The sequence below is a fragment of the Melanerpes formicivorus genome, unplaced genomic scaffold (assembly GCF_026170545.1).
Source record: "Melanerpes formicivorus ecotype bairdi unplaced genomic scaffold, bMelFor1.0.p_v2 SCAF_9, whole genome shotgun sequence".
Classification (NCBI taxonomy): domain Eukaryota; kingdom Metazoa; phylum Chordata; class Aves; order Piciformes; family Picidae; genus Melanerpes; species Melanerpes formicivorus.
This window is the reverse complement of record NW_027142361.1, coordinates 1,584,204-1,607,903: the sequence shown is the minus strand read 5'-3', so window position 1 is coordinate 1,607,903 and position 23,700 is coordinate 1,584,204. Positions and strand designations below refer to the sequence as shown.

At 48.1% G+C, this 23,700-nt stretch overlaps 1 protein-coding gene and 1 long non-coding RNA gene across 2 annotated transcripts in view; both read left to right on the top strand.

The window, feature by feature from the left end:
* Positions 1 to 3,045: 3,045 nt before the first annotated feature.
* Positions 3,046 to 23,700, top strand: part of AGPAT5 (1-acylglycerol-3-phosphate O-acyltransferase 5) — a 157,329-nt gene continuing 136,674 nt past the window's right edge. The window contains exon 1 of the mRNA XM_068142959.1: positions 3,046 to 3,513. Coding sequence (XP_067999060.1) covers positions 3,295 to 3,513 — 219 coding nt within the window. The 5' untranslated portion in view covers positions 3,046 to 3,294. The remainder of the gene's footprint in view (positions 3,514 to 23,700) is intronic.
* On the top strand, positions 3,520 to 4,043 carry LOC137443358 (uncharacterized). Its single transcript, XR_010987863.1, has 2 exons — positions 3,520 to 3,722; positions 3,853 to 4,043. It is a non-coding gene; the product is annotated as an uncharacterized lncRNA (long non-coding RNA).

Here is a 23,700-nt window from a genome sequence, read left to right as displayed (position 1 = left end):
CTGTAAATATCGTTTTGGATTGGATGGACAGTGTGAACAGCCAATGAAATTGTTTAGAAGGGGTGGACTGTGGCCGGTTGACGTTGCCCCCTTAAGAAAGGGAATATGGTGGACGGAAGTTGGTAAATGGAAGGAATAGTCTAAACTAATTTCATTGGGAGAGTGGGAGGAAGCACCTTCGGAACTGGGAGTGAACTGGACATTTCCACGACTTTTCTTTCAGTCTTGCTTCCGCCTTTCCACGGTGCAGCAGCTCTGCAGCTATCTCTGTGCTGGGCTTTCTGCCAAGGCCTCGGCCTTGAAGACAGATAAAGGCCGGTATATTAACTCCTTTCCAATTAACACAAACTGCTTCTAACATTTTTTTTTTCCCCTCTCTTTTCTCTCTCTTTCTATCCCACTCTGGGAAAAGGGGGGGGAGAGAGGGGAGAGCGGAGGTGGGGAACCCCCTCTCTGCCGAGGGGGGTTACTCTCATTTCTGTGTTACTTTATTGTATATCTTTGTATATATTGTAGATATTGTAAATTTGTAAATATCCCCCTGCAAATCCTACACTGCTTTCTAAATATAGCTCCACTGCTTTGCTAATTCAGCTTGTGAGTTTTTTTTTCCTTTACCTTCAATTTTTTTTTCCTTTTATCTTACAAGGGGGAAGGGAGAAGGCTTCTCGTCCTTACCCTTCCACCCACTACAGGATAAAAAGCACCTATGAATCAAGAAAAGCAAGCACTTACTGACAGTGTCCCAGATCTAATCATTGTGGCAGACTCATTGCTTCAATTGAGTTTCATTCAGTTACAGACATTTCAACACCATATTACCATATCATACTGATACAATCATACTAGTAAATTAAGAAAGCCCTGAGACATAGTACAAGAAGGAGATTGTACCTTTCATGTGACTAAAAACTAAAGCAGTACCTAATACATTCAATAACATATACTTGATAAAGAGAGGAAATGTATTAGATGGACCTGTTGAAAATACCCAATTATCAAAAGCAGAAACAAAGTGTGTAAACATCTGTGCATATGTGTAGTGTGGGATGGTGACAGATTAAGGATGTGAAAAAACAACAAGTAGAAGAAAAAAAATATTAAACATGGATATAACAAAAAAGGAAAAAGAGGGGGCATGTTAAAAACATACAGAATGTAAAATACAGCAAAGACAGACAGTCTTATTTACTAATTGGTAATACATCAGGAAAAAAATACATTTCAAGGAATCAAGGCAAACATTCTCAAGCTTGGTAAAGGCATCTTTTTACATTTAAGCCTAATGAACGGAAGGATCTTGGTGTTCATTTTTTTTGTAATCATTTAGTATGCAGGTTCTTCAGAAGTATGAGTGAATTTATAGGGCTATATGATTTTACATACAATCAGAGGTGTCAAGTTCATTCCTTGATATAAAGAGTATTTTTATTCCCTTGACATTCTTTCCACTGCAGTTTATTTCTTCAAGCTGTTCAGTAACTCTTTACCCTCATCTCACAAACTCGTACATTGCCTTTAAACCCAGCCAGCCTAATTTCACCATATTTTCCCCAATCCCTTGCCATTTCCCCATTCCAGTTCACTTTATTTTACAGGCTGCTAATCTACATTTTTCACTCCTGATCACAGTCTCATTAGCAAAACACACCTAGGTGCTCTGAATCCTAGTCTCTTTCTGCAGTCAGGTTTCTGAAGTAGCAGGTCTGGATCAACTTTCCAGCTTGTCTTGCCATTCCAACCACATTTGTTCCTGCATACCTGGCTCTGCTCTACTGGCATCAACTTTACTTTGTGTTGTGTTAGATTATCTTCTCCTCCCTGTATCATGAATTACTTTCTGTTCCATTGTGGCCATATCATACACATCACAAAATAGCAGCTTCCTCCTCAATTTTCTGTCCAACTTAGCTTTGCTTAGTCTGAAGCAGAAAAATTCCCTGCCAAAAGAATCCATGATGGGGAAAATGCCTCCGTTCTGGTAGTTCTGAGTTGAGAGTAGCAGTTACTAATTGGGAACAGAAATGTACACACTGATCAGGATGAAGAGCCCTGACAGAAAAGCTGCCATGACTCCTTCTACCACAGAAAGAAATAAAGAACATTCAGTCTTCTTATGGACACAGAAGCTATGATGGGTGTCAAATATGAGTTCTCACTGCAGAGTTCAGGACCTCTGAAAGGGTTTGAAGAGAGCACTGCCACAATACATCAACCTGATACTATTTCCCATCTTATTTTGCTGTAGTATTCAGGATACAAATGTCAACACACATTAAAAACAGCTAGTAGGAAGTAAACAAAAACAAAGGACAAAGCTTGTCCCAGTTAAAGCCTGGCAAATGAAATGGATCTTAGCATAAGGTGTTTAGCATCTACTTTTAAAACAAATGAGATACTCACAAACTTCATGACAAAACTGTTTTTTTTAAAAAACAAGGAATAAATAGTTCACTGTGGGCTACAGTTTAATAAAAAAACTCCCTTGGGGAAGGTTATTACATTTGTTTTCTTCTAGACTTCTTGCATTTTCTTCAAAAGTAGCTGGTGCATCTGTCTGCTTTTGGGAGAACCTGGGGGGAATCACAAACCCCTGACTATCGTTGCGACTGCAGCTGGTAAAAGTGAGCCGTACCACTTTTGGTGCTCTACTCTGAACTCATGGCAGCAAGTGCGTGTGCGGGCGTCGATTTTCTTCTAACCTAGGCTAAGTTAAAATTAATGCTGATTACAGCTCATCAATTCTAAGCACCAGGATGTCTCATTTCGCACGGTGCCTCGTAGCCCATCACCACACTATAGGGGTGCAGCTCTGCACCCTCGGACCCGGAGGGCCGCTGTAGCCACTTCGCTGTGCCAAGCGTGTGGGGAGGGTGATGGGGATACAAGCCCTAAGCCGCCCCCCGGGGAAACCACGCAGTAGACAACGCCTCCTTCCCCAGCAGCAACCAGAGTAGGACCCTCAGCTCGCAACCAAGGCGGAGACACGGCACTGCCCGCCCGTTCCGGAAGTCCCCTCAGCCGCCGACGGGCCGCCTTCCTGCCGGCGCGGCTCCTCCTCCGGCCGGTCAATATGGTGGCGGAGGCCGCACTGGGAGAGTCGTGAGCTGGGGCTAGTGTCCGTTCTCCTGCCTATCTTCTCTCTCAGCCGGTGGTGGCCGCCGTTGTTACTTCCCCGCTCGTGTGGCGGGTCTTCCCGGCGCGGCGGGCGATGCAGTCGGGAGTGCTGCCGGGCTGTGTGTGAGCGCGGTGCCCATGTGGGTGTCCCGGTGAGGCCGGGAGAGCAGCGGGAAGATGCTGCTGTCGCTGGTGTTGCACACCTACTCCATGCGCTATGTTCTACCTGCCGCCGTCATGATGGGCACGGCGCCCACCTACATGCTGGCCTGGGGCGCCTGGCGCCTGCTCTCCGCCGTGCTGCCCGCCCGCTTCTACCGCGAGGTGGACGACCGCCTCTACACCATCTACCAGAGCACGGTGCTCTTCTTCTTCGAGAACTACACGGGCGTGGAGGTGAGCCGGGCGGGGAGGTGGGCTCCGGCCTGGCGACCCCCCGGGAGCCAGCAGCCGTTGGGGGAGCGGCTGTCGATGATATCTGCCCGGGCCCGCTGCTCTCGGCTGGCTTCCCGGCCGGCGCTGCCCCCCATTGCCTGTCAGGACGCAGGGCCTGCCCGCCGCCATGTGAGGTCCGTGGGAAGGTGAGCGGCCGCCGCCGGCAGCAGGTGCGAGCTGTGGCCTTTACCTAGTACCGGCCAGGACTCCGGGTCCGCAAAGGACAGGCTTGTTTCACAGCTGCTGTTGCACTTCTGGTTATGCTTTTCATGGAGTACTAGTGTTGTGTTCATTTTGCAGGTCGGGAAAACGGAAGGGATACGACACCGGTTGTGCTCTGCCAGCACTTGAATGGCAGCCTCCTTTGAACCCTGTGGCCTGTGCTGCACATGTGTAGTATTAAATTGGCATCTGAAAAGAAAACTATAATCAACTATAATTTACTTAGTACACGTACAGGTTTTTAATAAATAGTTTACTTAAACTCTGAATTATTGGAGCTTCTCAGTTTTTGTGCAGTCTACCCACTGTCAGTCTTTGGCCCTTAAATTCTGGATCAGTCACGGATCGTGATTATTCAGTACCTCAATAAACTGAATTCCAAGGTTTCAGGTTAATAATTTGGAATTTGAGTCTCTGGCATGACCAGAGGAGTATTTACACTCAAGTAATACTTCACTTATTCCATGAAGCATTAAATGTTTGAAAGGCTACATATTTGTCTACAAATGAGGCTTAACTCTACATATAAAGAAATAATTAAGTTATATAAATGACAGGTGCTTGCTATGCCTGAACTCAAGTTTCAAAGTTGTCTGAATATACAGAAGTGTAATTGAAGTTAGTGTCAGCTGTAGGTGCTTGAGAGTGAAGAATAACAGTGCTTACATGTGCATTGGCAGGTGATAGAGTTGGTACAAATAAGACCTTCATATTTAATGCTTCATGAGAGCAAATGCTTTAGCTGTATTTCAAAATCATCATCTCAAAATTCTATTCTTGAGCAGGAGTTGTAGGCCTCATTTTATACCAACTCTCATGGAAATGCCCAAAGCCAGTTAAAGATAGAAGAGTTACACAGTTTGACATCAGAGTAAATAGAATAGGTACAGAACAGAAGTAGTGAGATCTTCTAGTGGTAACATGTTTTTCATTCAGCTTGTGACTCCTGTAACATAACCTTGTGTCTTGTTTACTTTTTCCTTTCAAAAAAAGGAAGAGGCAGTAGATTATAGATTATGTACTTAATGATTTATCTGCCTTTTTTTATGTAGCATCTTTACTTCAGGTATTTTGATGTGTAGTAACACGCCTTGGTTGTTAGCTGCTGAAAGTCTAAGAAGAAGAGCAAAAAATCAAGATAAAAGTAGTTAGAGAAAAATTGTGCAAATTTCCTACAAATAGTGTCCATACAGTAGCAATCACTTAATTTTTTGGTAAGAACTTTTAGGGAAAATAAGCATGTGACAAGTACAGAAAGGAAAATGCTAACCAAAAGAAACAAGGTAGCCATCATCTGTTGACCTCTGCTTCCTTTTATTGCATTGATAAATCTTTATCCACACATGGAAAATAAATAGTGGGAGACAGTACAGGTGATCACTTAGGACAATATTAAAACTGAGCTGCTGTGTCACAGTAAACAACAGGTATATGCAAAACTGAAATAAAGAATAGCAGAAACAGACAGTGCTGGAGCCTGGCACTTGAGATGCAGGGTAGAGGGGACGGCTCCTGCTTTAGGTGTGAGCAGATTGACTGTCTGCTTAGCGTGGTGGCCGGACTGAAGGACAAGGTTGCTAGATTTAGAGATGTATGCAATTGCAGAAGGGTGACGAACCTGAGTAACCAGGCTCTGCAGGCCCCCCCAGCAGAGGACAGTTATCCAAAAGGCAGAGGGGAATGGATGCAGGTTCCTATCAAAAGATGCAAGGTTAAACCTCCTTGCCCCCCCTCGCCCCCCCTCACCCCCCCCCCCACTGCCCTTGGAAAACAAGTACGGGGCATTGGAGGTTGAGGGTGAGGTGATTCTGATATCGGAGGGCACGCCATCTGGGGTTTTCCTTGTGGCAAAACAGCCTAAGGTGAAACAGCCTAAGCTTAAACAGCCTTCCCTCGGCATCAGGACTTGCTCCCTTAAAAAAAAGAGGAGGGTAATTGTTATTGGCGATTCCCTCCTGAGGGGAACAGAGGGCCCCATATGTCGGCCAGACCCTAGTCACAGGGAGGTTTGTTGCCTTCCAGGAGCCATGGTTGGAGATGTTACCAGAAGACTGCCTGGTATGGTGCAGCCCTCTGACTATTATCCCTTGATAGTTATGCAGTTAGGGAATGATGATGTTGCAACCAGAACTCCCAGGGCTATCAAAGATGACTTCAGGGCCCTGGGAGATCTGGTTGAGGGATCAGGGGCACAAATAATTTTTTCGTCTATACCCTTAGTTGCAGGTGGGAATACCATAAGGAACAGGTCAGCAGCAGAAGTCAACAAGTGGCTTAGAGGCTGGTGAAGGCAAAAGAATTTTGGGTTTTTTGATCTTGAAAAACTTTCTGCTGCACCAGGCCAGCTGGCAACAGATGGAGCACATCTGTCCCAGAGGAGGGGTAAGGTCAGAGTGTACGAGAATGGCCTATCCCTCAAAGGGAAAAAGATTCTGGGGAGGGAATTGGCAGGTCTCATAGACAGGGCTTTAAACTAGTTTCGAAGGGGGAAGGGGTTGAAACCAGTCCCCCCAGGCTGGGGTCTGGGGGTGATAAGCCAGAGCCAGAGGTGAAACCAGCAGCCCGGATGAAGTGCATGTACACTAATGCACGAAGCATGGGCAACAAACAAGAGGAGCTGGAAGCCTTGCTGCAGCAGGAAAGTTATGATGTAGTTGCCATCACAGAGACGTGGTGGGATGACTCACATGACTGGAGCGCTGCAATTGATGGCTATAGGCTCTTCAGGAGAGACAGGCAAGGAAGAAGGGGTGGAGGGGTGGCCCCGTACATCAGGGAGGCACTAGATGCCATTGAGACGGAGATTAGGGACGATCGGGTTGAGTGCCTGTGGGTAAGAATTTGAGGGAAGGCCAACAGGGCTGACATTCTGGTTGGAGTCTGTTATAGACCACCCAACCAGGAGGAGGATGTTGATGAGCCATTCTATAGGCAGCTTAAGGCTGTCTCAAGATCGCCTGACCTTGTTCTCATGGGTGACTTCAACTTGCCTGATATCTGCTGGGATCTTAACATAGCAGAGAAGTGGCAATCTAGGAGGTTCTTAGAATGCATGGAGGACAGCTTCTTATCCCAGGTGCTGCGAGAGCCTACCAGGGGAAAGGCTATGCTTGACCTCCTCTTCACCAATAGGGAAGGGTTGGTGGGTGATGTGGTGGTCGGAGGGTGCTTAGGGGCCAGTGACCATGAGATAATTGAATTCTCATTATTTGGTCAAGCTAAGAGGGGTAGCAAGAAGACCTCCACTCTGGATTTCCAGAGGGCGGACTTCAGGCTACTCAAGGAACTAATTCAGAGGGTTCCTTGCGATAAAGCCCTTAAAAACAAAGGGGTCCAGGAGAGCTGGTCCTACTTCAAGGAAGAACTGTTGAAGGCTCAGGGACAGGCTGTGCCAATGTGCCGGAAGATGAGCCGCCGGGGCAGACGGCCAGCCTGGATGGTTAAAGAACTCTGGAACGTGTCCAGAGAAGGGCCACGAGGATGATCAGAGGGCTGGAGCACCTCTCCTATGAGGACAGACTGAAGGAGTTGGGACTGTTCAGTCTGCAGAAGAGAAGGCTCCGAGGAGACCTAATTGTCGCCTTCCAGTATCTGAAGGGGGCCTACAGGAAGGCTGGGGAAGGACTTCTCAGGATATCAGGTAGTGATAGGACTAGGGGGAATGGAATGAAGCTGGAGGTGGGGAGATTCAGGCTAGATGTGAGGAGGAGGTTCTTCACCATGAGAGTGGTGAAACCCTGGAATGGGTTGTCCAGGGAGGTGGTCGAGGCCCCGTCCCTGGGGGTGTTTAAGAGCAGGCTGGATGAGGCTCTGTCCAGCCTGATCTAGTGTGGGGTGTCCCTGCCCATGGCAGGGGGGTTGGAACTAGATGATCCTTGTGGTCCCTTCCAACCCTGAATGAAACTATGAAACTATGAAACTATGAAACTTTTAATGGAACTAAGGGAAAAAAAGAGGGTGTATCACCTTTGGAAGAGAGGGGAGGCAACCAATGAAAAATTTAAGGATGTTGCTAGGTCTTGCAGGAAGAAAATTAGGGAGGCAAAAGCGCATTTGGAGCTTAGTCTGGCCTCTGCTGTGAAGGACAACAAAAAGTCCTTCTATAAATACATTAATAGCAAGAGGAAGGGCAGAGACAACCTCCACTCCTTGGAGGACACGGAGGGGAACGTTGTGATAAGGGATGAGGAAAAGGCAGAGATACTTAACACCTTCTTTGCCTCAATTTTTACTAGCAGGACAGAATGTCTTCCAGACAGCTGGCCTCCAGAGCTGGCAGAAGGAGCCAGGGAGCAGCATAGTTTTCCACTGTTCCAAAATGGGGTAGTTGGTGATCTGCTCAGCCGCCTGGATCCCCACAAGTCCATGGGACCAGATGGCATCCATCCTTGGGTGTTGAGGGAGCTGTCAGAGGAGCTGGCCAAGCCGCTCTCCATCATTTTTCAGCAGTCCTGGCTCACTGGAGATGTCCCAGAGGACTGGAAGCTGGCCAACGTGGTGCCCATCCACAAGAAGGGCCGGTTGGATGAGCCAGGGAATTACAGGCCTGTCAGCCTGACCTCAGTGCCAGGCAAGATCATGGAACAGGTCATCCTGAGTGCATTAACACAGCACTTAGAGGATGGCCAAGGGATCAGGCTCAGCCAACATGGATTTAGGAAGGGCAGGTCCTGCCTGACCAACCTGATCTCCTTCTATGATCAGGTGACCCGCCTGGTGGATGTGGGGAGGCCTGTGGATGTAGTTTACCTGGACTTCAGCAAGGCCTTTGACACCGTCCCCCATAGCAAACTGCTGGCCAAGCTGTCAGCCCATGGCTTGGACAGCAGCACTCTGAGCTGGGTTAGGAACTGGCTGGATGGCCGAATCCAAAGAGTGGTGGTGAATGGTGTCACATCCAGCTGGCGGCCAGTCAGTAGTGGAGTCCCCCAGGGATCAGTGCTGGGCCCCATCCTCTTTAACATCTTTATTGATGATCTGGATGAGGGCATTGAGTCTATCATCAGTAAATTTGCTGATGACACCAAGCTGGGGACAGGAGTTGATCTGCTAGAGGGTAGAGAGGCTTTGCAGAGAGACCTCGACAGGCTGGACAGATGGGCAGAGTCCAACAACATCAGATTTAACACATCCAAGTGTCGGGTTCTGCACATTGGCCACAACAACCCCATGCAGTGCTACAGGCTGGGGTCAGAGTGGCTGGAGAGCAGCCAGGCAGAGAGGGACCTGGGGGTGCTGGTTGATGGTAGGCTGAACATGAGCCTGCAGTGTGCCCAGGCAGCCAAGAGGGCCAATGGCATCCTGGCCTGCATCAGGAACAGTGTGGCCAGCAGGAGCAGGGAGGTCATTCTGCCCCTGTACACTGCACTGGTTAGGCCACACCTTGAGTACTGTGTCCAGTTGTGGGCCCCTCAGTTTAGGAAGGATGTTGACTTGCTGGAACGAGTCCAGAGAAGGGCAACGAAGTTAGTGAGGGGCTTGGAACACAAGCCCTATGAGGAGAGTCTGAGGGAGCTGGGGCTGCTTAGCCTGGAGAGGAGGAGACTCAGGGGTGACCTTATTGCTCTCTACAACTACCTGAAGGGGGGTTGTAAACAGGCAGAGGTTGGTCTCTTCTCCCAGGCAGCCAGCACCAGAACAAGAGGACACAGTCTCAGGCTGCACCAGGGGAAGTTCAGGCTGGAGGTCAGGAGGAAGTTTTACACAGAGAGAGTTATTGCCCGTTGGAATGGACTGCCCGGGGAGGTGGTGGAGTCGCCGTCACTGGTGGTGTTCAGGAGGAGACTCGACAGGGTGCTTGGTTACATGGGTTAGTTGATTAGGAGGTGTTGGGTGATAGGTTGGACGTGATGATCTTGAAGGTCTCTTCCAACCTGGTTTATTCTATTCTCTTCTATTGTATTCTATTCTATTTACCACCCAGGTTGCTTGTGCTAAATGTTTTTCCCAGTTTTTCAAAGATCCACCCCCTGTGGCATTAAGAGTAGTCTTCAACAAACCGTTGTAGCGTTCAATCTTCCCTGAAGCTGGTGCATAGTAGGGAATATGGAATATCCACTCAATACCGTGCTCTTTTGCCCAGTTCTTTACAAGGTTGTTCTTGAAATGAGTTCCGTTCTCTGACTCAGTCCTCTCTGGAGTTCCATGTCTCCACAGGATCTGTCTCTCCAGACCGAGAATGGTGTTGCGTGCAGTTGCATGTGGAACTGGATTAGTTTCCAACCATCCAGTGTTTGCCTCTACCATAGTAAGCACGTACTGCTTACCAGAACGAGAACGTGGTAGAGTGATGTAGTCAATCTGCCAAGCTTCACCATATTTGTACTTGGACCACCTGTCACCATACCACAAGGGCTTAAGTCGTTTTGCCTGCTTAATAGCAGCACAAATATCACAGTCATGGATGACTTGTGTGATAGCATCCATGGAAATGTCTATGGATCTGTCACGAGCCCATTGGTATGTTGCATCTCTGCCTTGATGTCCTGACGAATCATGAGCCCACCGAGCTAAGTCTATCTCACCTCGGTGTTTCCGGTCGAGATCAAGATTAGAGTCCATGTCTACTTGAGAAACTCTTGCAGCTAGATCTGCCTGATGGTTGTGTTGCTGTTCCTCAGTAGCTTTGCTCTTAGGAATGTGAGCATCGATGTGTCTCACTTTCACTGGAATTCTCTCGATTCGATCAGCAATGTCCTGCCATAGGTTGGCTTCCCAAATGGGTTTTCCTTTCCTCTGCCAACCACTCTTCTTCCAGTTCTTTAGCCAACCCATAGAGCATTGGCTACCATCCATGAGTCGGTGTAGGGATAAAACTTTGGCCATATCTCACGTTCAGCTACGTCGAGAGCTAGCTGGACAGCTTTTACCTCTGCGAACTGACTGGATTCTCCTTCTCCATCCTTCGCCTCTGCAACTCGGTGTGCTGGACTCCACACTGCAGACTTCCACCTTCGCTTGTTTCCAACAAGGTGACAGGAACGGTCTGTGAACAAAGCATATTTCTTTTCATCATCAGAAAGGTCATTGTAAGGAGGAGATTCCTCAGCACGAGTTACTTTCTCCGCTGGAGGTTTAGCACAGTTGGTACCTTCAGGTCAACTTGAGATCACCTCCACTAGACCAGGTCTTTCAAGATTTCCCATTCGAGCTCTCTGTGTTATCAGAGCCATCCACTTAGACCATGTTGAGTCTGTAGCATGATGTGGTGTGGAGCCTTTGCCTTTGAACATCCAATTCAAAACTGGTAATCTGGGAGCTAGGGGAAGTTGTGATTCAGTTCTAATTACTTCAGAAGATGCTTTCACTCCTTCATAGGCAGCTAAAATTTCTTTCTCTGTTGGAGTATAATTAGCCTCTGAACCTCTGTAACCTCGTCTCCAGAAGCCAAGAGGTCGTCCACGTGTCTCACCTGGAGCTTTTTGCCACAAGCATCAGGTTGTACCATTGTCACTTGCAGCCGTGTACAAAATGTTCTTAATGTCTGCACCATCTCGGACAGGTCCCAGACCCATTGCTTGAATCACCTCTTGCTTTATCTGATCAAAGGCTGCTTGTTGTTCAGGTCCCCAGTGGAAATGGTTTCTCTTTCGAGTCACATCATATAGAGGTTTCACAATCTGACTGTATCCAGGAATTTGCAGTCTCCAAAATCCCACTATCCCCAAGAAACTTAGGGTCTCTTGCTTGTTTGTGGGACTTGCCATGGTAGAGACTCTATTTACCACATCCCCTGGAATGTCTCGGCATCCATCCTGCCACCGCACTCCCAGAAACTGAATCTCTGTGGTAGGTCCTTTCACCTTGTCTCGTTTGATGGCAAAACCTGCATTCAGGAGAATGTCAATGATTTTGTTACCTTTCTCGAAGTCTTCCTCAGCAGTTTTACCCCAGGCGATGATATCATCGATGAACTGATGTGTTCTGGAGCACCACCTTTCTCCAGAGCAACGTGGATCACTGCATGACAGATGCTTGAGCTGTGGATCCAGCCCATTGGCAGTCTGTTGAAAGTGTACTGGATTCCTCTCCAGGTGAAAGCAAACTGAGGCCTGCATTCCTCTGCTATGGGAATAGAGAAAAATGCATTAGCAATGTCTATGGTAGCATACCATTTGGCCTCTTTGGATTCCAGCTCATACTGAAGCTCCATCATGTCCGGTACTGCTGCACTCATGGGTGGTGTTACTTCATTTAGGGCTCAGTAGTCTACTGTCAGACGCCAGTCTCCATTCTGCTTCAGCACAGGCCACACTGGACTGTTGAAAGGTGAATGAGTTTTGCTGATGACTTTCTGACTCTCCAAATGACAAATCAGATTCTGAATGGGCAACAAAGAGTCACGGTTGGTTCTGTATTGTCTGTGATGCACAGTCTGAGAAGCAACCGGCAATTTAATGTCCTGTATCTTATGTTGTTCCACAACTGCAGATTCATCAGAAAGCTCAGGTCTAGCAGACAGCTTCAATTTTTCTCCATCAATTTCTATAGAAGCTACTCCACAAGCCCATTTGTAACCTCTAGGGTCTTTGAAACGCCCTTCTCTCAGAAAATCAATTCCCAAAATACAAGGTGCGTCAGGTCCGGTCACAATTGTATGCTTCCTCCATTGTTTACCAGTTAAACTTATATTAACCTCCACCTTACTTAACTCTTGAGATCCACCAGTGACTCCCAGAATAGTTATAGACTCTGATCCCTGATAATTTGATGGCATTATGGTGCACTGAGCTCCTGTGTCAACCAAGGCCCTGTACTTCCGAAATTGCAAAGTGCCAGGCCACTGGATGATCACATCCCAATAGATTCTGTTATCTCTGTTATTCCTCTCCTCCCCCTGACGGGAGGCAGGGCACCCCTAGTTATGGGGATCATGCCCACATGTGCATTGTGCACAGTATGCAGTGTTATAACTTTGCATGTTATAACTGGAGCCACTGTTGGAGCTACTAGAGTTGTTCTGGGGAACTGTGGAAGTAACAGCTACCCTTCTGGAATTGCTACCTCGGGTTCTGCCACTTTGCAGTTCTCTCAGTCTCCTGAAAAGATTAGAAGTTGGTTGGCTATCCCAGCGGTTCATGTTCTCACCAAACTGATCACGCAGAGTTATGCAAATAGTTCTACGTGATTGCCTTGGTGGTCTGTTTTGAAATGACCTGTTTTGGAATGACCTCCTTGGAGGATGTGTATTCCTCACAGATGAAACTTGTATCCACCTGGAGGAGGAATTAGAATTGTCATTCTGTGTCAATTGGTATATGGAATCTTTCAGATCCTTCATGCAACTCTCAATTTTTCCGACAGAGTTTCAATGGCTGAAAGCAAAGAACCACGTGTCATGCTATCCTCCAATTGTCTCATTTGATATGTGAATTGGCCAACCATAGGAGAAGCTCCACCATAATTTCTTGACACAATTCTGCTTGCCAGAATGTTTGCATAATTAGAAAGAGCAAGTTTGATGATCTTTTTAGCAAGACCAATACCCACAGGAATGTCATCAGGATTCAGAGTTTCATGTTCACCATAGAGTAGCTCTCTAACAGCAAATTCTCTCAAGCGCTTAATTCCCTCATCTATGGTAGTCCAGGGTTTAGGATTCCATGGAAGATCATCTCGGGAAGGGTATCTCAGGGCAACTGCCATTAAAAGGCGTATCCACAGATTACCCTTACTGAGAGCCCTGCCTAGATGTCTATCTATTCCATTATCCCTCGAGAGAGTTCCTAACTGAGCTGCTGACTTGTCTCCAACTGTTAGAGCTGGAGCACCTGTATCATAACACCTACTAAGCCAAGCTAGAACTGGCTCCTTATCTGCCCTGGTGTAATCCTTTCGGACATTTCTTATCTCTTCACGGAGTGACGAACACTCAGTTAGGTCATCTTCTTCTTGCCCCTCCCCCTCAACTGGTTTCCCTAATAATCCTCCTGCCATTTTCTCAAGGATCTCTTTAAGCTGAGAACCACCTTTGCCAGCTCCTATCCTAGCTGCATCTCTATCCTGCTTTGCTCTCACTAGGTTAGCTAGATCTTTAAAACAAATCTTGTCTTCCTCCTCAGCAGGATTTCTTAGAGTAGAGGGCCCCTCACCAGGATTAGTCTCCTGTTCTTCTTCTTCATCAGCTTTGGTCTTTCCACTTCTAGTCTTTAAACCAGCCACCTTAACTGGAGCTGTGTTTGAATTTACAGCCACCTTAATAGAAGCTGACAGGTCCTGAGATAAATCAGCTGCTGGGGCAGTGACTTCCGGTCCCACCGAGAGAGTGGCCAGAAATGACCTTGCTCCGTTAATGGCCGACGGAGTAGAAGGAGGAGAAGAAGGGGGAGAAGAAGGAGGAGAAGAAGGGGGAGAAGAAGGAGGAGAAGAAGGAGGAGACGCCATGTTGATACCAGCCACCGCCCTTGGCAGCTTGCTAGTATCAGTGACAAAGTCATTTAGAGCAGCCTTTCCAATTAACTTTTTAGCCCTCTGTCTCAGTCCTCTCTTAAAGTTTTCTTTCTGCTCCTGTAGATGTCATTTGGGAATATTCAAGACAGGAGAAGCAGGATATTCTGTTCTTGGGCACCAACTCCAGATGGTCTCAACCACTGTGTCATTCTTGATCTTTGGAAAACTTCATCAGTCTGTGTTCTTCTTGCTTCATTACTTTCTGCAACATGCAATTCACATTATTCACATTCTAAATTACCTTTCCCCCAGTGTTAGGTCCCTTTGTGGCACACACTGAGTCTCCCCATTTCTTTTCATTACCCACCATGTACATCCAGGCCCCTGAGCAAAGACAATCCCACGAATGGGTTTGCCTTTCCCCATGGGAGGAGCAACCCACACTGCCTTTCCTAGCCACTTTCCCATGTGTACTACAGGGACTTTATCTCCCCCCACAGTGTGCAAGGGTTCTGTTTGGGCAGGACCAGGACGGTTAGCAGATCCTCGAGAATTAACCAGCCAAGTGGCTTCTGCTAAATTTACATCCCAGTGCCTCCATGCTCCATTACCCAATGCTTTCAGCATAGTCTTTAACAGTCCATTATATCTTTCAACCTTCCCAGAGGCTTGTGGGTGATAGGGAATGTGATACACCCATTCGATGCCATGTTTCTTGGCCCAGGAGCTGATGGCATTGTTCCTGAAGTGAGTCCCGTTGTCAGACTCGATCCGTTCAGGGGTACCGTGCCGCCACAGGATTTGCCTTTCAAGGCCTAAGATGGTGTTCCGGGCAGTAGCATGATTTACAGGGTATGTTTCTAACCAGCCTGTAGTTGCTTCCACCATGGTGAGGATGTAGCGCTTGCCTTGGCGTGTTCGTGGCAGTGGTCCAATATAGTCAATCTGCCAGGCCTCGCCATAGCGAAAACCCAGCCACCGCCCTCTGTTCCAGGGAGACTTGGCTCTGGTGGCCCTCTTGATGGCAGCACAGGTTTCACAGTCATGTGTGACCTGTGTGATGGCTTCCATGGTCAAGTCCACCCCTCGGTCACGAGCCCACCTGTACGTAGCATATCTCCCTAGATGTCCTGATGTTTCATGGGCCCATCGAGCAACAAACAGTTCACCTTTTCGCTCCCAGTCTAGATCCACTTGAGCTATATCAATCCTGGCAACCTTGTCTGCATGCTCATTGTTTTGATGTTCTTCATTAGCATAACTCTTAGGTACATGAGCATCAACATGACATACCCTCAGAGGCATGTTCTCCACCCGAGCAGCAATGTCCTGCCACAGTGAGGCAGCCCAAATAGGCTTGCCCCTGCGTTGCCAATTGGTCTTCTTCCACTGCTGTAGCCATCCCCACAAGGCATTAGCCACCATCCAAGAATCTGTGTAAAGATAAAGTACTGGCCACTTTTCTCTTTCAGCAATTTCTAGAGCAAGTTGGATGGCTTTCACCTCTGCATATTGACTTGATTCACCTTCTCCTTCAGTAGTCTCAACAACTTGTCGTGTAGGACTCCATACAGCAGCTTTCCACTTCCGATGGCTTCCTACTACACGACATGATCCATCAGTAAACAGAGCATAAGGCCTTTCATCTTCAGGTAACTCGTTGTATGGTGGTGCCTCTTGGGCACGAACCACTTCCTCAGGCGATGCTCCAAAATCCCTACCTTCTGGCCAGTCCATAATCTCTTCCAGAATTCCTGGGTGATTTGGTTTTCCCAGTCAAGCTCACTGTGTAATCAGTGCTATCCACTTACTCCATGTAGCACTAGTGGCATGATGAGTAGAAGGGATGTTTCTTCTGAACATCCAATGCAGCACAGGCAGCCTTGGTGCTAAGAGGAGAGTTGCTTCTGTACCCACTACTTCCGATGCAGCTTGAACTCCCTCATAGGCTGCTAAGATCTCCTTCTCAGTTGGTGTATAGTGGGCTTCTGATCCTCGATATCCTCTACTCCAAAATCCCAACGGCCGACCTCGGGTTTCACCTGGTGTCTTCTGCCAGAGGCTCCAAGTAAGACCATGCTCCCCAGCTGCGGTGTAAAGGATATTCTGCACCGATGGTCCTGTGCGAATGGGCCCAAGTGCCACTGCACGAGCTATCTCTTGTTTGATCTGTTCAAAAGCTTGTTGCTGCTCACTACCCCATTCAAATTGATTCTTCTTTCGAGTTACTTGATAGAGAGGGCTGACAAGCTGACTGTAGCCTGGAACATGCATTTTCCAGAACCCTACAAGGCCTAGAAAGGATTGTGTCTCTTTCTTGTTGGACGGTGGAGACATGGCTGTTATCTTGTTGACCACGTCCATAGGTACATGACAGCGTCCATCCTGCCACTTTATTCCCAAGAACTGAATTTCTTGCGCAGGTCCTTTGACTTTGCTTTTCTTTATAGCAAACCCAGCCTTTAAGAGTATTTGAATGATTTTTTCTCCCTTCTTGAACACTTCCTTTGCTTTATCGCCCCACACAATGATGTCATCAATGTACTGGAGATGTTCAGGGGCCTCACCCTTTTCCAGTTCACTCTGAATTAGTCCATGACAAATGGTGGAGCTATGCTTCCACCCCTGGGGCAATCGATTCCACGTGTATTGAACACCCCTCCAGGTGAAAGCAAATTGTGGCCTGCACTCTGCTGCCAATGGGATTGAGAAGAACGCATTGGCGATGTCAATAGTAGCGTACCATTTAGCTGCCTTTGACTCCAGCTCATACTGGAGCTCTAGCATGTCTGGTACAGCAGCACTCAGTGGTGGTGTCACTTCGTTCAGGCCACGATAGTCCACAGTTAATCTCCATCCTCCATCAGATTTTGGCACTGGCCATATGGGGCTGTTAAAAGGTGAGTGTGTTTTGCTGATCACTCCCTGGATCTCCAGCTGGTGAATCAGTTCATGAATGGGACCCAGGGAGTCTCGGTTTGTACGATACTGCCGTCGGTGCACTGTTCTAGTAGCAATTGGCACCTGTTGTTCTTCAACCTGCAGCAATCCCACAATGAAAGGACTTTCTGAAAGGCCAGGCAGGGTAGACAGCTGTCTGATCTTCTCTGTATTCACCGTGGCCACACCAAAAACCCATCTATAACCCTTTGAATCCTTGAAGTACCCTCTCTTGAGGTAATCAATACCAAGAATGCAAGGGGCTTCTGGTCCAGTCACAATGGGATGTCTTTCCCACTTGTCCCCTGTTAGGCTCACATCAGCTTCTAATACAGACAGCTCCTGGCAGCCTCCTGTCACTCCAGAAATCCAAAGAGATTCAGCACCTCTATGCCCTGATGGCATCAATGTACACTGCGCCCCTGTGTCTGCCAGCACCTTGTGGCTTTGATGTGCCAGGCCATCGAATCCACACAGTCCAATATACTCTGTCATCCCTCTCCTCCTCCTGGCTGAAGGCAGGGACCCTCTACTCCTGGTCCTCATCAGAGCATTCACTGTCTGATCTGGGTAGTACCTGGCCAGAGGTCCCCTCATCGGGATCAAGGGGTGTAACCTCAATTCTTCTCCTGAGAGATCGTTGATTACTTTCCTGGCTCTTTACAGCAGATACCTTTGCTGTTTTCTTAAATGATCCCTTTTTAGTTGTTGTTTTTCCTTTCAGTTCACATACCCGAGCTTCCAGTTTATAAGTGGGTTCACCATCCCACTTCCTCATGTCCTCTCCCTGGTCACGAAGGAAAAACCAGAGTATTCCACGTGGTGTGCGTCTGGGGCTCCCTTTCCCTCCGATTGAGGCAGGAGGGGACAGATTTCTTGGAGTAGACCTGGTCAATGAGGCATTGGCGCATGGAAATGAGTTAGTACAGAGGTTATCTTCAAAATTCTGGAGCCAGGCTGACACAATCTCCACGGACCGTGCGTCCTCATCCAAATAGTACATCATTGCTAGGCTGTTAGAATACGATGCTGGAGCACCTTGGATCACTTTCCTCCACATGGCCCGTGTGCATGGGACATCTGGATCTGTGGAGACACTTTGATCATCTAAATCACTATAGATAACTTCCAACACCGCTAATTCTCTTAAGTATTGGATTCCTTCATCTGCCGTATTCCACTTCCCTGGAGCACTCATAAGGTCCTCCTTGCATGGGTACCTGGCCCTCACACTTAGCAGGAGTCGTCTCCAGAGGCTGCATATGCCTGTCTCCTTTGCAATGCCTTTCTCAATACCTCTGTTTCTAACAATGGGTCCCAATTGTTGGGCCTCCTTGCCTTCCAGCAGTTGGCTGTCAGCCCCATTATCCCAGCACCGGAGCAGCCAAGCAGCAATTCGCTCTCCTGGCTGGCGACTATAATCCTTGCGTATGTCTCTCAGTTCTGCTGAGGTCAAGGACCGAGTAGTCTCTGCTTCTTGTCTAATCTCACTCACATCCTCTGATCTCCCACTTGATGGACCAGCCTCTTGATCATAATCTTCCTCATCCCTTATCAATCGATGAGAGGGACCTGTTGACCTCCTTGTCCACTGCTTCATTTTTACAACTGGGGCAATCTCTCTGGTTGCTGTCTGGGTCCCCATCTCCACCATGGTGTCCTCAGGTAGTGTTTGGGTGCCTGCCTCAGCTATAGTCCTCATAGACTATTGAACTGTGGCTCGGTAAGCACAGGCCAGACCCCAGTAAAGTGCAAGAAGTTGTTTGTTCTCATTGGGATAAGCGAGGCACCCTTCTATCAGATGGCGAGTTAGTTTAGTAGGATCGCTCGCCTCTTCTGGGGTAAAGTCCCAGGCTATGGGAGGTGATAACCATCCTAGGAATCAGCCCCAGTCCTTCCACACACCCTGCCACCCAGGGACTGACCGCTTCAAGTCACACTTCAATATATCCCCACCCGAAGACTGTCTCTTTTCATGCCATGATGGAATCAAACTCCACAAAATCTGCAACATGCCAGTAATGTTGATTAGCAGTACTAGGGAGCTCACATATGGATGGATCAAAATCTTGGGGGCCTGCATAATAAAATTCTCTACACTCATTTCAGGTGGGGAGACAGAAATGATGAGTGGCGCAATGGATAACGCGTCTGACTACGGATCAGAAGATTGTAGGTTCGACACCTGCCTGGCTCGCATCTGTCCCCATAGCAAACTCCTGGCCCCCATAGCAAACTCCTGGCCAAGCTGTCAGCCCATGGCTTGGACAGCAGCACTCTGAGCTGGGTTAGGAACTGGCTGGATGGCCGAACCCAGAGAGTGGTGGTGAATGGTGTCACATCCAGCTGGCGGCCAGTGAGTAGTGGAGTCCCCCAGGGATCAGTGCTGGGCCCCATCCTCTTTAACATCTTTATTGATGATCTGGATGAGGGCATTGAGTCTATCATCAGTAAATTTGCTGACGACACCAAGCTGGGGACAGCAGTTGATCTGCTAGAGGGTTGAGAGGCTTTGCAGAGAGACCTCGACAGGCTGGACAGATGGGCAGAGTCCAACGGCATGAGATTTAACGCATCCAAGTGCCGGGTTCTGCACATTGGCCACAACAACCCCATGCAGTGCTACAGGCTGGGGTCAGAGTGGCTGGAGAGCAGCCAGGCAGAGAGGGACCTGGGGGTGCTGGTTGATGGTAGGATGAACATGAGCCTGCAGTGTGCCCAGGCAGCCAAGAGGGCCAATGGCATCCTGGCCTGCATCAGGAACAGTGTGGCCAGCAGGAGCAGGGAGGTCATTCTGCCCCTGTATACTGCACTGGTTAGGCCACACCTTGAGTACTGTGTCCAGTTGTGGGCCCCTCAGTTTAGGAAGGATGTTGACTTGCTGGAACGAGTCCAGAGAAGGGCAACGAAGTTAGTGAGGGGCTTGGAACACAAGCCCTATGAGGAGAGTCTGAGGGAGCTGGGGCTGCTTAGCCTGGAGAGGAGGAGACTCAGGGGTGACCTTATTGCTCTCTACAACTACCTGAAGGGGGGTTGTAAACAGGCAGAGGTTGGTCTCTTCTCCCAGGCGGCCAGCACCAGAACAAGAGGACACAGTCTCAGGCTGCACCAGGGGAAGTTCAGGCTGGAGGTCAGGAGGAAGTTTTACACGGGGAGAGTGATTGCCCATTGGAATGGGCTGCCTGGGGAGGTGGTGGAGTCGCCGTCACTGGAGGTGTTCAGGAGGAGACTTGACAGGGTGCTTGGTGCCATGGTTTAGTTGATTAGGTGGTGTTGGGTGATAGGTTGGACGTGATGATCTTGAAGGTCTCTTCCAACCTGGTTTATTCTATTCTATTCTATTCTATCTCTCTAGCATAGCTCCCACAGAACAGCAGCCCTACAAGCAGGAGAAAGAGACACATAGCTGTTATTTGCTTCGGCATGTTCCTAAACAAATGAAGTATTTCCAAAACAAAGCAGAAATTATCAGCAAGCCACATGACCAGCACAGAAGCCTGTATCATAAGCAAGCTTATATAAAAAAACCCTGCAGAAACTACAGCTATGTTATATTTTCGTTTCCCGGCCAATGCACCAAAAAGGACTGTGGTGGTTTGGCTCTGGCCTGGAGGCCAGATACCCACCAAGCTGCCCTATCACTCCCCCTCTTAAGTGAACAGGGGAAGAAGGGAAAGAAAATATAACAGAAGCTGGGGATAAGATAGGAGCCATTTAATAACACTAATAAGCAAACAGCAAATAGACCGCGCGGAAGCAAAGAAAGCAGAGAGAGAGATGTTAGTCTCTACTTCCCATCAGCAGGACGGTGGTCGGTCTCGGGAAGCAGGGCTCTCTAAGCTTGTTGGTTCCTTGGGAGGATAAACGCCATGGACGAATCCCCAACACTTCCTTCTTTCACGTCCTTCTTATACCTGAGCTGACGTCATATGGTGTGGAATACCTCTTTGGCCAGTCTGAGTCAGCTGGCTCAGTTGTGTCCCCTCCCAAGATCCTGCCCACCCCTCAATGTACTCCTGGGGCAGGGAAATGTTGAGAGGACACAGCTCGGATACCAAATTCAGCCGTAGCCAAAACACTGCTGTGTTATCAACTACTGCTGCAAAAAAACACAGCACTAAAACGATGCTGTGAGGAGAATTAACTCCACCTCAGTTCAACCCAATACACCCTCTTTTTAACTGACACAGATTCTCCACACTCCTCGTCACTAGATGTGTCTGGGACTGACCCATGGCCACGGCGTTTTCTCTTTGATGTAGTTTTAATAACAAATCACGCCCTGGATATCTTCCTCTCCCGTCGCAAAGAAAACAATAAATATGCAATCACCATCACCAGCAGCATCTGACTGGCTGGAAAGCAGCCCTGAGGAGAGAGACTTGGGGGTGCTGGTGGACAAAAAGCTCAACATGAGCTCTCGGTGTGCACTTGCAGCCCGCAAAGCCAATCAGATCCTGGGCTGCATCAGGAGGAGTGTGGCTAGCAGGTCGAGGGAGGTGATCATCCCCCTCTACTCAGCTCTGGTGAGACCCCACCTGGAGCCCCTATTACAAGAGGGATGTGGAGGTGCTGGAACGTGTCCAGAGAAGGGCCACAAAGATGATCAGAGGGCTGGAGCACCTCTCCTATGAGGACAGACTGAGGGAGTTGGGGCTGTTCAGTCTGCAGAAGAGAAGGCTCCGAGGTGACCTAATTGTGGCCTTCTAGTATCTGAAGGGGGCCTACAGGAAGGCTGGGGAAGGACTTCTCAGGATCTCAGGTAGTGATAGGACTAGGGGGAATGGAATGAAGCTGGAGGTGGGGAGATTCAGGCTGGATGTGAGGAGGAGGTTCTTCACCATGAGAGTGGTGAAGCACTGGAATGGGTTGTCCAGGGGGGTGGTTGAGGCCCCATCCCTGGGGGTGTTTAAGACCAGGCTGGACGAGGCTCTGTCCAGCCTGATCTAGTGTGGGGTGTCCCTGCCCATGGCAGGGGGGTTGGAACTAGATGGTCCTTGTGGTCCCTTCCAACCCTGACTGATACTATGATACTATGAAGATGACCTGTTCCATAATCTTGCCTGGCACTGAGGTCAGGCTGACAGGCATATAATTCCCTGTCTCATCCAACTGGCCCTTCTTGTGGATGGGCACCACGTTGGCCAGCTTCCAGTCTTCTGGGACCTCTCCAGTGAGCCAGGGCTGCTGAAAAATGATGGAGAGTGTCTTGGCCAGCTCATCTGCCAGCTCTCTCAGCACCCTAGGATGGATCCCATCTGGTCCCATACTAAAGGATCCCAGTCCATGCTAAATAGTCCAGATCCAGACTAAATGATCCAGATCCAGACTAAAGGATCCCAATCCAGGCTAAATAGTCCAGATACAGACTAAATGATCCAGATCCAGACTAAAGGATCTCAATCCAGGCTAAGTAGTCCAGATCCAGACTAAACAGTCCAGATCCAGAATAAATGGTCCCAATCCAGGCTAAATAGTCCACATCCAGACTAAATGATCCAGATCCAGACTAAAGGATCCCAATCCAGGCTAAATAGTCCAGATCCAGACTAAATGATCCAGATCCACACTAAATGATCCAAATCTGGGACTGTTGTTCATATAAGCATACACTAACTGAGGAGAGGCTGAGGAAGCTGGGATTGTTTAGCCTGGAGAAGAGGAGGCTCAGGGGTGACCTCATTGCCCTCTACAACTACCTGAAAGGTGGTTGTAGCCAGGAAGGGGTTGGCCTCTTCTCCCAGGCAACCAGCACCAGAACAAGGGGACACAGTCTCAAGCTGCGCCAGGGGAGGTTTAGACTTGAGGTGAGGAGAAAGTTTTTCACTGAGCGAGTCGTTTGTCATTGGAATGGGCTGCCCAGGGAGGTGGTGGAGTCACCGTCCCTGAAGGTGTTCAAGAGGAGATTGGACGTGGCACTTGGTGCCATGGTCTAATCATGAGGTCTGTGGTGACAGGTTGGGTGAAAGCAAAAACGTACAGGGCTCATACTTAACATCACATGGTATGGTTCAGCTGTGCATAATTCATATAGGTTGCTGATAACAGCCTTCTTACAAAGAGGAAATAAAATGGCAGCAACTGTGTTTTTCTAAGTTCTCTGCTTTCTGAATCAAATGAATGATTCATAAATACAATTAATAAAGTTGAATTGCATATAGGAATCTTCACCATATTCCACAGGAATCAGTCTCTTGGCAATGGTTTCCTTCACTGAATAGTAAAATACAGAATATTTGAGTGAACTCTCTCCTTCAGTAAAATGAATTGTACTGTGATTTTTATGGTTTGATGCTGAGCCTGAGCAGCAGACTTCAGACTTGTGCAATTATGTTTTGAGTAGATAGTCTAGTTAAAAAGGCTGTGAAGTATAGCAATAATATGGCCATTACCTAAAACCTGTTTGTGATATAAAGGTATTTTTAGAAAAAAAACATACTTAAACCTTTTAGATGTAAAGAAAAAGCAATTTAAAAGATGAAAGTACTTTCTCCTTCTGTCTTGTATTCTTATGCTGCAGGCAAGTAAAACCCATAACTCTAATATGAATAAAAGTGCTTCTCTGTCTTCTGTGAAGAAAAATAACTGTTTGAAATT